This window comes from Panthera leo, chromosome C1, assembly GCF_018350215.1.
Source record: "Panthera leo isolate Ple1 chromosome C1, P.leo_Ple1_pat1.1, whole genome shotgun sequence".
In the NCBI taxonomy this organism is placed as follows: domain Eukaryota; kingdom Metazoa; phylum Chordata; class Mammalia; order Carnivora; family Felidae; genus Panthera; species Panthera leo.
The window spans coordinates 158720865-158735758 of NC_056686.1; the positions used below are offsets into that span (position 1 = coordinate 158720865).

The window sequence follows — 14894 nt, forward strand, 5'->3', positions numbered from 1 at the left end:
TGCGGCGTCGCAGCGGCAGTGGGTGCCGCGGCGACGCTCTCCCGGCGGGCAGTGCGGCCCGGCTCTCCGGCGGCAGCTAGTGCCACGTCCCAAGTGCTACGCGGAGGAGCGGAGCGGGCGGTGCGCAGGGGGCGGGGAGCAGCGCGGATCCCGGCCCGCTCACATTGATCGCCCGCCGCCATGGGGTCCTCGCAGAGCGTCGAGATCCCTGGCGGGGGCACGGAAGGCTACCACGTCCTGCGGGTAAGAGCTCCGACGGCGGCTCGGGAGCGGCTGACTGCAGGCGGGGCCCAGCCGCGGGGAGGCAGAGGCCCCGACGGGCCCCTTCCCGGGACAGCCAGGCCTGGTCCCGCAAAGGAGCGGCGACCGCGGGCGCTGCCTTAGCCGAGGCCGGTTCGGAAGGCTGCGCGCAACTTGCCTACCGGGAGCGCTCCGGGCCAGGGGTCCGCCGCTCTGGGAGGACGGAGTGGAGCCTGAGGCGGCAGCCGGCAACTTGGTCAGGGGCGGCCCAGACACGGAGGGGGTGGGGGTACAACCTTGACTCCTTTTTCTCCTCACAGCCTTCTCTGTTCTCTTCCTTTTAATTCTTACCTTACAAAGTTAGGAAAGGCTTGGGGGCAAAGTCTGCAAAAGAGGTGATTGTCAAGGTAGCATTGGAGTTTTCTGAGAAATTGAAGCCTGGAACTCGGCAGGCTAGAGGCAGGGGATGCGACGGCAGGTGATAATTCACCTCGGCGCTATCTGGGTGTCCGGAAAGGTCAATTAGGCAAACAGAAAACGAAATGGCCTAATAGTAGGTTTGACGGACTTAAATTCACTTGCTTTTGCAGGACTCTTTTCCTGTGTCGCTCCTGACCTTTCCAACCCTCCTTTTCCACATTTCCTGGCGGGGGGTACTTCCGTTCTGTTCCAAGACTGCTCAGGGTGGTAAAAGAGGTAATGGAGAGGAACGTTTGAAAAAACAAACAAACGTAGGTAAATACAGGAAAGCAGCGTCAGTCACTGGGATGGAGAAACATAGTATCTTGAAAAGCATTAGGTAAGCCCCTGCTTATGAGCAGCCTAAGTTGTTGCAAAGCATGTGGTTCTTAGGGAACTGGAAGTCTTTAAAAGTAGCATTGATGGTTATGTGCTGTGACACCTGCGTGAGTGGCAACATGATGGATTGTCAACTAAGTGGCCCTAATCCGTAGTACCATTTCAGGACATAATAGAGTGTCACTAGATATTAGCTGCTCTCAGGCAACAGCATTTTCACTGAAAGTGAGAAAGTACTTCCTGGTGCTTACGGTCATTCTGTCTTAGATCCCATGTTTTAGGTGAGACAGCATTCTTAAACTGAATTACCCAGTTAAGTGTGTGATAGTACTGTGATCGATCCCCTTTCTGATCTTCAGGATTATCATGTCTTGTTGCCTCCCCACTGTAATGAAAATCTCTCTTGAAGCCACACTTTTGGTAGGAAAGGATGATTTTCCCGGAAAATAAAGGGAATCTTTAAACAAACCATATTACCTTCGTATTCCCTTCAGCTAAGCCAGCCCCATGTGCCACACTGATGGGAGAAATTGAAGGAGAAGTGTTGGATCTAAATGTAAAGTGAAAATTAGCAGCAGTACTTTTCTCTTATCTGGTTTGATTTTGATTTTCTACCCTGGAGCCTGATATCCAGTATTACCAGCTGATTCTCACAGTGGCTGATGGTAGCCATGAATCCTTGGAGACTCATGATATTTTAATAATATGTGCACTCAGTAAAACAGCATTATTGAGTTTTAAAAGTCTGTTAGAAAGCTGTATACATCAAAAGGATTGCAGTTGAATGACTTCTGTTCATGACTGTGTTCCACGTAAAGTAAGTTGAAGTATATATTCTTTACGTAAGTGCACCTCAGTAAATCAGCACTCATACATATTCAGTAGTGCAGATGTGTTATTAATCTATAAATCTGATTTTCCGAATCACTAGAGACAACCTTAGTTTTCCTGCATCTGGAGCATAAATGTTGCAAAAAATGAAATCTTATTCAAGCTGTGCTAGAGAGAGCTTTAAAATAGTAATGACCATTTAGTTTAGGAGCATTTTTAAAATGTGTTTGAGTCCTAACCTACTCTGTCCCTAATTCTGTCATTGATTTCCAGTTATCTTTGTTTTTAGAGGGGAAAGTACTATGTTAAATCCGGACATATTAAAAAAATATATTCCTTTCATTTATTATTGCCTAATATACAGTAATATATTGCAGTGCTGGATTACTGAGCTTGTAAACTAGAATAGATACAGTAAGATAACCTTGGAGTAAAATCACTCCTATTAACAAGTTCTAGAATGATTTCTGAGAAGTTTGTTTCCTGGGGCTCCTGGGTGGCTCAGTCAGTTAAACATCTGACTCTTGGTTTCACCCCAAGTTATGATCTCACCGTTTGTGAGTTCGAGCCCTGCATCAGGTTCTGTACTGACAGTGCAGAGCCTCCTTGGGATTCTCTCTCTCTCTCTCTCTCTCTCTCTCTCTCTCTCTCAAAATAAATCAACTTTAAAAATTAAAAAAAAAAAAAAGTTTGTTTCCTTTAGTAATCGATTCCCTGGCCATTTCCTTGTTAGTAATAAAAACTTGTTGGACTGGGTTTTAAAATAACAATTATAGGGGTGCCTGGGTGGCTTAGCCTGTTGAGCGTCCAACTTCAGCTCAGGTCATGATCTCACAGCTTGTGAGTTCGAGCCCCACGTCTGGCTCTGCGCTGACAGCTCAGAGCCTGGAGCTAGCTTCAGATTCTGTATCTCCCTCTCTCTCTGCCCCTCCCCCTCTTCTGCTCTCTCCCTCTCTCTTTCTCTCTCTCTCTCTCAAAATAAATAAACATTAAATTTTAAAAAATTAACAATTATACTGACAACCATTTCCACTGCTATCTTATTGTTATTTCAGCATTCCTACAGTTCAAGTACTTTACATTTTTTTCTATATTCCATATCCATTGGTAGATTCTGCTTTTAAAAATTTTTAGGGGGCAACATTGAAATAGTTTTAGGTTTTCTGCTGTGAGCAGTGTACTTTCCTTTTTATGCATTATGCATTTTGTATTAATGTACATTTTCGCATTGTGATCATATTGTATAGCCAACTCCCCATTCTTACCCTAGAAGTAACCACAGTAGTTTCTTACGTATCTTTTCAAAAATGTTTTATGCAGGTAAAAGAATTCTGCTCTCCTTCACTCTTTGTTTCTTTCTGTAACTGTTGGAATCACATGATACCTACTATTACTCCCCTTGGTCTTTTATTTGCTAATCCATCTTGGCAGTCTTCATAGGAGCACATAGAGATCTGCCTCTTGGTTTCACTTAGCTCCACAGCAGTTTGTTGTGCCAGAGTTTAGCTAAGCAGCACCTGGTGGTGATGGACATTTACTTTTTCTAAAAAGTCTTTGCTGTTGTAAGTACATGTTCACAACCTCAAATCCTGTCTTGTTTTCACTTAAAATGTACATTTCCCAAATTATTGAATCTTAATATTAATTTATACAAATGATCTTCATTTTGGTAGATTACTACATTGTTTTCTGATTATCAGCATATGTTCATTACAGGCTTTTTAGATAAGTTAAAAAAGTGTTAACAAGAACCTAAACTACCTGTAATTTTGTCATCTAAAGGTAAATAATGCCGAAGTATTTTTTCTAGTCTCTTTTTTTCTGTGCCTAACCTTGCCCCTTAGCCATGGTTCACAAAGATTTTGAATGATATGACATTTTCAAGTATGGTATAGTCTGAAGTTATGGTAAGATATTGGCTTACAATCAGAAACACAGTGCTAAATAAATCAGGGCCTAACCACAGATTGGAATGCTATACATTCATGAAAATTGTGTTTCAAAACACTGTGTGGCCATAGGCATGTCTCTCTGTGTAGGTGCATGTACATTCAAGTATCAAGGAAAATAAAACAGAAAGGTAATAAGCCAGGCTATTAAAAGGATTATTGGCGAGGGGCGCCTGGGTGGCTCAGTCGGTTAAGCATCCGACTTCGGCTCAGGTCACGATCTCTCGGTATATGAGTTCGAGCCCCGTGTCGAGCTCTGTGCTGACTGCTCAGAGCCTGGAGCCTGTTTCAGATTCTGTGTCTCCCTCTCTCTCTGACCCTCCCCCGTTCATGCTCTGTCTCTCTCTGTCTCAAAAATAAATAAACGTTAAAAAAAGAATTAAAAAAAAAAGGATTATTGGCGAATGGTGACATTTTTACATTCCTTTAAACCTCAGTATATTCTTATTATTTTAAGTTTATTTTGAGAGAGCATTAGTGGGAGAGGGACAGAGAGAAAAGGAGAGAGTGAGAATCCCAAGCATACTCCACACTGAGAGCCCAACGTGGGGCTTAAACCCATGAAACTATGAGATCCTGACCTAAGCCAGAACTAAGAGTCAGACTCTAACCAATTGAGCTACCCAGATGTCCCCTGCAGTATATTTTCTAAAATTTCCAGAGTGGTCATGAAATACTTGTATATTCAAAAAAAAATTATTAAAAGATATTTTTATTTTAATTTTTTTTAAGTTTATTTTGAGAGAGAGAGAACATGCGCACAAGTGGGGGGCGGGGAGAGAGAGACACAGAGAGAGAGAGAATCCCAAGCAGGCTCTATACTGTAAACATGGGGCTCGAACCCACAAACTGTGAGATCATGACCTGAGCTGAAATCATGAGTTAGCAGCTTAACCGAATGAGCCACCGAGGCGCCCCAAAAGATATTTTTAAAAAGTGGACTCCTAGTGGAAATTTAATTTGTTCAGAAGCTCTCTTTTAAAAATAGCATTATATTTGGAGCACCTACCTGGGTGGCTCAGTCGGTTGAGCATCCGACTTCGGCTCAGGTCATGATCTTGCAGTTCGTGAGTTCGAGCCCCGCGTCGGGCTCTGTGCTGACAGCTCAGAGCCTGGAGCCTGCTTTGGATTCTGTGTCTCCCTTTCTCTCTGCCCCTTCCCCACTCATGCTCTGTCTTTTTCTGTCTCTCAAAAATGAATAAACGTTAAAATAAATAAATAAATAAAAACAGCATTATATTTCAGATTCCCTTATGCAGTAAGTCCAATTTCATGTTCATCATGAGTACCACTTATATTCGCACCCTCTAATGTTAACATTAGGCAGGAAAAGTTAGCCAGGGCTTCTTAGTTTTGTTAGAAGTTACTATAAGTTACTACAGTTGAAGTATGTTGAATTCAAAATTCTTGCCTAGATTCTCTCTTAATTACCAAGTGAACTACACAAGGCTATTTTCAAAATTACATTTTTGGAATTGCCTTATTGATGCCCATTATAAGATCTGTTTCTAAATTTAAATATTCAAGTGAATTCATTCTACCTTTAATATTCTTTGAGATGGAAGTTCTCTGAGGACATTCTGGAACCAGTGTTCACACCACTATGGGAACATGGAAAATGTCATGTTCACTATTCTTTGTCATTTCCTTCAAGAGAGATTTTGGAAGTGATGGATGTTTTGAAGGAAAGGCCATTGAGATGAAGTATGTCTCCAGTGCAATAACAGGCCTTTATCTTTAGAGCCATTGGCTGCAGACTGCGCAGCATTTCTTAGAGGAGAAAGTGACAGTGAAATTATTTCCATGGAAAATGGAATATCGGGGCCCCTGGGTGGCTCAGTTGGTTGAACTTCCAACTCTTAGTTTTGGCTCAGGTCATAATTTCATGGTTCATGGATTCATGCCCCATGTAAGGTTCTGTGCTTGACAGCTGACACTGCAGGGCCTGCTTGGGATTCTCTCTTTCTCTACCCTTCCCCCACTTGTGCTCTCTATCTCTCTCAAAATAAACTTTAAAAAAGAAAAAAATGGAATGCCTAGACATAACTACTATTGCATGGATCTGTTCTTTTTTTAATGGTGCCTCACTAATCTGCATGAAATCCTGCACAATTTCAACTTGGCACTTATTTTGAGAAAGATAATTCCCGATATTTGATAGTCATAATTTTTCTTTCTTTTATTCTTTTCAACTAACACAGTGTATCTCAAACTTAAAAAAAAATTTTTTTAACGTTTATTTATTATTGAGAAACAGACACAGAGTGTGAGCAGGGGAGGGGTAGAGAGAAGGGGAGACACAGAATCCGAAGCAGGCTCTAAGCTGTCAGCACAGAGCCCGACGTGGGGCTCGAACCCACAAACTGTGAGATCATGACCTGAGCCGAAGTCAGTCGCCCAACCAACTGAGCCACCCAGGTGCACCCCGCCCCCCCAAAATTTTTTTTAATGTTTATTTACTTTTGAGAGACAGAGACAGAGCACACGTGGGAAGAGGCAGAGGGAGAGGGAGACAGTCCAAACTCAGGCGAGATCATGACCTGAGCCAAAGTCAGACACTCAACCAATTTAGCCACCCAGGTGCCCCTCAAACATTTTAAACTCATGTCCCCACTTGAAAAACATAAAAATCTCACGACTATCCTCTTTCCTCACTCACTCTGAAAACATTGGTTATAAAAAGAAAACAGTTGGGTTATTTGATGTTTTTCAAATACAAAGTTATGACTGAAAAAGCTCTATAAACACCACCTAAAGATAATGATCTCCCAAAGTTGATCTCTTGTACTAAAAAACCACGAATAAGGGCACCTGCCTGCACCAGTCAGTAGAGCATGCAACGCTTGATGCCAGGAGTTGGGATGTCGATCCCAACATTGGGTGTAGAGATTACTTAAAAATATAATCTTAAAAAAAGATTTAAGGGGCGCCTGGGTGGCGCAGTCGGTTAAGCGTCCGACTTCAACCAGGTCACGATCTCGCGGTCCGTGAGTTCGAGCCCCGCGTCAGGCTCTGGGCTGATGGCTCAGAGCCTGGAGCCTGTTTCTGATTCTGTGTCTCCCTCTCTCTCTGCCCCTCCCCCGTTCATGCTCTGTCTCTCTGTGTCCCAAAAATAAATAAAACACGTTGAAAAAAAAATTAAAAAAAAAAAAAAAGATTTAATAGTCTTTGAAATTCCTTTCAAATGTAGGAGTCAGATTTTTAGTTCATAAATGCCGTCAAATACAATGTGTGTGAACCTTAGGACATGCTTAGAAGTTGTATCATTAGACATAAACTTTTTCTGAAAAGACCTTGAACAAATTAGTGTTACTCTGTTTATCTACACTTTCATATTTTGTGATGAAGTGTGTTTTAATGTGTTTTTAAGGATCCTTAGGATCCTTATTTGGGGAGGTCTACTGTTGATGGGTAACTGTGGTTTCTGTTCTGGTCAGTTAAGTAGTAGAATGCACAGCACGGGGTGTAGTGTTTTCTGGGTCAGACACTGACAGCTTCTTTTTAAATAATTCCACTGAAATTGTCATAAGAATTGAACTTGGAATAACCATTAATATCAGTACATTCATTTTGTTGGCTTTAATACTGTGCTGAGAGGATTACATTATTTCAATTGATTCACTAATACTAGTTAATCTAAACTAGAAAATATTTTATATGTAAAGGTTTGGTACATGCTTTAGAATATAACTGTAGATTGCCTTCAGAGGTGTGATTAACTAAATAAGAGGACTTTTTTTTTTTTTCTCCAAACAACATGCAGAACCAAAGTAGTTAACCTGAGAGACTGTCCATGTCCCTCTTGGCACTGCAAATGAATTTACTGCAGCATGAAGGGAGTGATGCTGAGGATTGTTTTTTATTGTAAGCACCAGTGAGAGACCATTCCAGCACATTGTCAGCATTGAGGAACCTTGTCATCTTGTAGGCGTGAATGCATTGAGAGACTTGATAGTAGAGCACCAGAGACCCCTCTTGGGAATCACTGAACCGTCCTGTCCCCTCCATCACTTCATTGTGTTTCCTTGGGCAAACCTTTGAACTTCTTTGAGCCCCATTCTTTGTATCTGAAAAGTTAATACTAGTGCCTCCTCTGCCTGTTTTTGACTAAAAACCATAGTAGATACTGTATATGAAAGTGTTTTGAAAAAAATTGAGCACATTAATTTTTTTTCCTGGCCCACTGCCACCTTGCAGACGGCCTTGCTCTTAAATTTCTTCATTAAAGACTCTTAAAAACTGAGAACAAACTTAGGGTTGATGGGGGGGGGGGGGGGGGTGGGAGGGAGGGGAGGGTGGGTGATGGGCATTGAGGAGGGCACCTGTTGGGATGAGCACTGGGTGTTTGTTGTATGGAAACCAATTTGACAATAAACTTCATATTAAAAAAAAATTTCTTCATTAAAACAGTGCTATTTAGCATAGGGTCTGGAGAATGGTAGACTCAGTAAATGTTAGCTGGCGTCTTTATTGTTAGCATCTGCACTATTGTATCACCCATTGAGAACCACTGTTGTAGTGGCAAAATACTAATTAAAATGGACCTCTAAGCATTTAAGTAGCATTTCCATTTACATGCTCATTCAGCAGCTACTTTTGCCCTTGTATCTAACCCTATATGTTACTACTGTTTAAAACATAAATTTGGGATCAGATGTGACCCATGAATTTTATTAATGTGCCTGTGAATTTTTAAGGAATCCTCAGTTTTAAGGAAATTTTGTCTTTTTTAAAAGGAAGGTACCAGTGTCCTTTTCATTGCTTTATCGCAGTGATACTAAACACATTAATTAAAATGACTAAAAAAGTCTATGCAATTAAAATAATGTTGTTGGGTTGGATCTACACTGTAGAATCTATAGATAGCGGCAGTTAGACTTACTTCATGGTGAGTTGTCATTCAGTCTTAGAAACTATCTCATCAGCCTCCTCGCTTTACAGCTAAAGAAAAGGAGCACAGAAAGATTATTGCCTAAGGTCACACAGCAAGTTTTCTTTCCCTAAGAAACGCCTAAATTGGTATTTGAAGATTATAAAATTAGGTGACAACTTGTCAGACTTTTTGCTTCTTTTGGAGCAGGCTTCAGTTTCTTTCAACATCATTTTTCTGATATACAGACTTTCTCTAAGAAAGTACAGTGTATTGATGGGTTTTAATTTCCTTGGTTATCATTAGAATTTTTAAATTGCTTCATATGTTATAAATTACATCATAGGGTCAGTCAGAAAAACATGCTCTTTGAGTTATTTTGGTAGAACATATAAGAATGTTTTAGCAAACTGGGGCGCCTCGGTGACTCGGTTGAGCGTCTGACTTTGGCTCAGGTCATAATCTCCCTGTTCAAACCCCACGTCAGGCTGTGTGCTGACAGCTCAGACCCTGGAGCCTGCTTCAGATTCTGTGTGTCTCTCTCTCCTCTTACCCCTCTCCTGCTCGTGCTCTCTCTTTATCTCAAAAATAAACATTAAAAAAAAAATGTTTCAGCAAGTAAAGCTTGAACTCTTCCAGTCTACTGCAAAATAATTTCCACATATTTGTATCAAGTCCCAAACAGGAACACTGGCCCTTTTCAGACATGGAAGAGCCCCCCCCCCCCAAAGTGTCTTTCTATTTTTATTTATTTATTTTTATAACTGAAGGATTTCGGGTTTATTTTTATTATATCACACGCCCCAAGTTTTCTCACATCATTTTGATCACACAAGCGTGTAAATATGTAACATGAGGCCTTATGTGTATAGTTGAAATGAATCATTATCAATACTTGGATTACTTGGATTGGACTTAATTTTTACTTTTATTTAATATCCCTGGTGGTTTTTTAAATAGTACAAAACATTAAATTGAGAGAGGAGATGATGGTATAGACAGAACTACCTTTTATGTGTGAAGGAATTGGTGGTGCAGTAATAAAAAGGAGACACATATCACTGAGCCCATTTTATGGAAACATCTCCTTGGTTAGAAAATGAGAAATAATTCACATACTAGCCAGACGTGTGATAGGTATGTCTTTGTATATCACCTTATGAAATGCTTGGTTTGATGATCTCCTGTATTCTGAAAGTAGCCTTGCAGTTTCCTTTCTTTGTTACATTAAGATGGCAGTTCTCCACTCCTCAGCTGGGAGTAGTATATAAATGATGGAGTTAAGAGAATGCCTACCCCCAACTCCACCCAAACTCTTCTCCCCTTCTATTCTGCTGCCCCTTTCTCCTCAAGCCAAGATTTAAGAGAGTGGTTCATGCGAAATGACCCAAACCTAGTATACAGTACTATGACACTTTTAACCCCCGGAGAAGAGATGGATGCTTCCCTGGAAAGCAACCAGCTTAGAACAATTAGGTCTGTACACAAGGGAGAATCCATGTTAAATCTGGTAAAACTGCCTCATGGTCCAGGATCAGAAGGTGAGAGAAAAGCCAAAAGTTTAATTGCATTTATTATCTGGAGGTTGATTGGACAAAAAGAGTTAATGACATCTTGTAGGACTCTTTCCAATTTTATTTTTATTACAGATCAAAGCAAGAAATTTATTTTCCACTGCAACTCATGTGTACTACTACATTTCATGAAAAATAATGACCCTTATGAAGTCATGAATTTTTTGTATTTTATCTATTCTGATAGTTTCTTATTTTGACATTTCCCTCTTCTGTAATGGTCCACTAAATTGATTTCAGAACAAACTCCCTGTAGTAATTGGATGACACCACTTTAAGAAGAATTTATATATAGTTGGTGATTCCAAATCCAGCTTCTAATCATTGGTGCTAATTTCTTTTTATGTACTGGGGATGGATACCCCTTCACTGTGCAGTTTCTCTTATAAGCTCATTTTTTGTTTCTTGAGTAAAAATCTCTAGCAGATTTTATCTTGCATATTGTAGCTCTTTTTTCTAGAGTGCTTATGAAAGAAGTATTTCTTTCATGTTGTGAAATTTATTTTGGTAAGATAACCTCCAGATGTAAAGTTGAACTCTTATAAGTGCCAGTAAGTGTGTTCATAATTTATTCTACATGTGGGTGTTTGGCTCACATTTATTTTTGTCATTCCCTTGTAAGCATAATTACTCTTCAGTATTTTCAGCTGCTATGTTGTATTCCTTAATTGTTCAAAGTAAACCATGAGGCCTGAGAAGACTTCAGCATGCTTGTTAGAACTCCCAGGGAATGGATTTGTCTAAAGTCAGTTTTTTCCTTAAAATGGAGTATTTGCTGCTTTCAGTATCAAGAATATATTATAAACAAATCTATGTTTTAAATGCGTTGCATGCTTCCACCATTACTGATAGGTGCTACATATATTAAAAAATTTTTTTAATCTTAATTGTTGTGATGATGTCCATGTGCTGTATTGGAATACATGTACTTATCACCTAGACTTGGGCTGTGCAGTACAGTAGTCTCTAGCCACATATGGCTGTTTAAACTTGGATGTAAATTATTTAAATTAAATGAAGTTTAAAACCCACTTCCAGAGTCACACAAGCCACATTTCACATGTGGGTAGTGGCTACTGTATTGGACAGCACACGATACAGAAGATTTTTATAATTGCGAAAAGTTCTAAAAGCAGCTTAATAGTGGAGACCTTTTTAAATTTTTGTATTCCCTACCACAAGACACAATCACAACTACACCTTTTTTGTTAGCGCACAGTTTATACTCACTTGGTAGAATTTGGTAAGTGGCATAAGTTAACACTCAACTTTTTATTTTTCTTTTGGTTTTTGATTTTTTAAATTTTTATTCTCATTTTCTGCCAGCTATCATTTTTTTGCTGTAAGCAAGTGGCAGTGGCATCTCTTTCAGTTCTTTTGTTTGGTTAGTACTCTGTTCGTGGCTTGGAATCAGGTAGCCAAACCATGTAAATATAAATAGAATCTAAGAGTGGTCCTGAAATGTTCTGAAAGGGGAGCATTAGAGTAAGTTATTTTGTGGCCTTTGTACTGACTGCTTTGTACTCAACTGACCGTTGAGATTTAATTGCTGGCTTTCAAAGTATGTTCTTTGTAGGTGAAATATTTGGTATGTTCTTAGGTTGTAATAGTATTTCTGCTTTTTGGATAGAGGGGAGTATATGTTAAAGCTTTTTAAAGTGCACATAAGTGTAAAGCTTGATGAATTTTCACAGACAACATACTCGTGTAACCAGCATCCCATCCCTCTCCAGGCACACTCTGACTTACCCACCAACCCCCTCAGAGTGAATGCTGTCCTGATTTCTAACAGCATAGATTAATTTGACCTGTTCTTAGCTTTATATAAATGGAATCATATGTACTCATTTGTGTCTGGCCTCTTTTGCTCACATACCACTTGTAAAACATATCCATCTTGTGTATTGTTGTGGGTTTTTGTTTTATTAATTTACCTTATACCATCGAGAGATTATATCAAGATTGATTTATCTGTTCTGCTGTTAATGGGAATTAATGTAGTTTTTAGTCTGGGGCTAGTACAAATAGTGCTGCTGTGAACATTCAACTGTGTGTGTCTTTTGAAGAACATCTGTATACCCATTTCTATTGGGTATTTTTAAACAGTGCAATATTTGGTCAAATATTTCAATATTAACAGATATTGCCAAATAGTTTGCTCATTTGCATTCCCACCAGCAGTAATTGAAGTTTCCAGCTGTTTTGTATCCTCACAAACATTTAGTATTTTCCATCTTTTTCATTTTCGCCGGTCTGGCAGGTGGTATCACATTGTGGTTTTAATTTGCAGCTATTGAAGTTGAGCATATTTTCATATTTATTGGCCACATCAGTACCCTTTTTTGTTTAGTGTCTGCTAAAATCTTTTCCCCATTTCTCCATTAAGTTATTATTTTTTTTTAGCCGCTTCATTGAGATACAATTTACCTGCCATTAAATTCGGCCTTTTAAAGTATATACAGTTCACAGGTTTTTTAGTATATTCAGAGTTGTGCAACCGTCACTAGTATCTAATTCCAGAACCTTTTTATTCCCCCCGGAAAGAAACTCCATACCCAATTGCAGCTACTTCCCATTCCTCCTACCCCCAGCCCCTGGCAACCACTAATCTACTTTCTGTTTCTGTGGATTTGCCTGTTTGGACATTTCATATAAATGGAATCATGCAATATGTGGTCTTTGTGATTTAGCATAGTGTTTTCAAGGGTCATTCATGTTGTAGCATGAATACTTCCTTTTTATTGCCAGATAATACTTCATTCTATGGGTGTAACACATTTGTTTATTCATTCATCAGTTATGGGACATTGGGTTGTTTCCACTTTCTGGCTGCTATGAATAATGCAGCTATGAATTTTGTGTACAAGTTTTTATGTGGACATGCTTTCATTTCTCTTTTTTATATATCTAGGAGTGGAATTGCTGGGTCACATGGTAACTCTTTGTTTAACATTTGAGGATCTGCCAAACTGTTCCCACAGCAACTGCACCATTTTATATTCCCACCACTAATATATGAGGGTTTGTTTCAAACCTTTGTTAGTATCTTTTTTATTTTAGCCAGTCTTGTGGATGTGAAGTTGTATCTCATTGTGGTTTTACTGTCTCTTTCTTAATGATTTGCAGTAATTCTAAATTTGTTCTGAATATAGCTCCTTTGTTGGATGTATAATAAATCTTTCCATTGTCTTAAGTATGTCTTTTGATGAGCAGAAGTTTGTAGTTTTAATATAATTCATTAATTTTTTTAGTTTATGATTAGTGTTTTTTGTATCCAGTTTAAGAAGTCTTTCATATTTGAAAATCTCAAAGATATTCTCCTTTGTATTCCTCTGAAGGCTCTATCATTTTACCTTTGACTCTACCTCTATGGTTTTATTTTTTTATTTTGTTTTTTGTTTTATTACAAATTTATTGCAAATTCTTTCCCTTTCCTTTTTTAAAGAGGAGAAAGACGATTAATGCATAATTAGAACAATCATGTAGTGTCCAGGAATTCATTAGTTGTAAAGATTTGCCCTCAGGTGGTGATTGCAGAGTTAGGAAGGTGACTTTAAGATTTGTAGAAACCCCCCCCTCTCCCCCCGGGGGTGCCTGGCTGGCTCAGTTGGAAGAGCATGTGACTCTTGATCTTGGGGTTGAGTTAAGGCTCCAGGTTGGGTATAGAGATTACATAATACATACGTACATACATATATACATATAAACTAATTTTACATTAATTAACTAACTTAAAAAGAAAGATTTGTTTAGGCATCAGACATGCCAGGCACATCATTAAAAAAAGATTTGTAGGACTCCTATCATATATCAGAGTCTTAGCTAGGCATTTCATAAACTCATTCAATCTCTACAGTATTCATGCACAGTAGATGATGTTATCCTTTACTTGTGGATGGAAAGACTGAGGCCCAGAAAGGTAAATAATCTTTCCCAAGTTCACGCAGCTAATAAGGTAAGAGCATGCCTCAAAATCAAGTCAGTCTGATTCTAGAACTCCATTATCTTTACATTGTGCATTTTTTCAAAATCTTGCAAAATCTTAACTATAAACTTTCCAATTTAACCTATTCATCTTAAATTGCTGTAATATTTGGCCCAATAATAAATACTAATGATCTATGGAACCAGATAGATAGATGGATAGATGGATCCAGGGTTTTATATATTCATTTTTTTAATTAAGGTGGTTTGAAGGAAGCAGGTGAATCAATAATTGAGAGATCTTATAGGGGGCAGGAAGTATTGAAGTGGTAATCTGATGCCTGACAGATTGGGTGCCTAAGAGATTCTTGTCAGTGGATAGTATTGCCAGAGAAACTTAACCTGTGTGGATGTTTAATTTGCTGTGTTGTAGATCTTGTTTTGCATGCTATGAAATGTAGGAAATTGTCTTTAAGTATATTAGGGTCAAAGAGAGCATTTTCTAGGGCTCCCTCTGTTGGCTTCCTGTCAGATACCTAGTTGCCAGAATTGTACTGGTACTAATGATGTAAATAAATTTAGGAAAGAAGTTAACTTCAAGGTACATTAGAAACAGAGGAGATTGATGTTTGTAGCAAATGCAAATAGAAAAATAGAGAAAGGGTTATTTAAGTGTACTTATTTTAGAATTCAAATTTGGCTATTGAA

The 14894-nt window shown here is 39.0% G+C and overlaps 1 protein-coding gene across 1 annotated transcript in view; it reads left to right on the forward strand.

Annotated features, from left to right (window-relative positions):
• The window catches only part of GORASP2 (golgi reassembly stacking protein 2), a 34441-nt gene continuing 19547 nt past the window's right edge, over positions 1-14894 (forward strand). The window contains exon 1 of the mRNA XM_042949090.1: positions 1-243. Coding sequence (XP_042805024.1) covers positions 181-243 — 63 coding nt within the window. The 5' untranslated portion in view covers positions 1-180. The remainder of the gene's footprint in view (positions 244-14894) is intronic.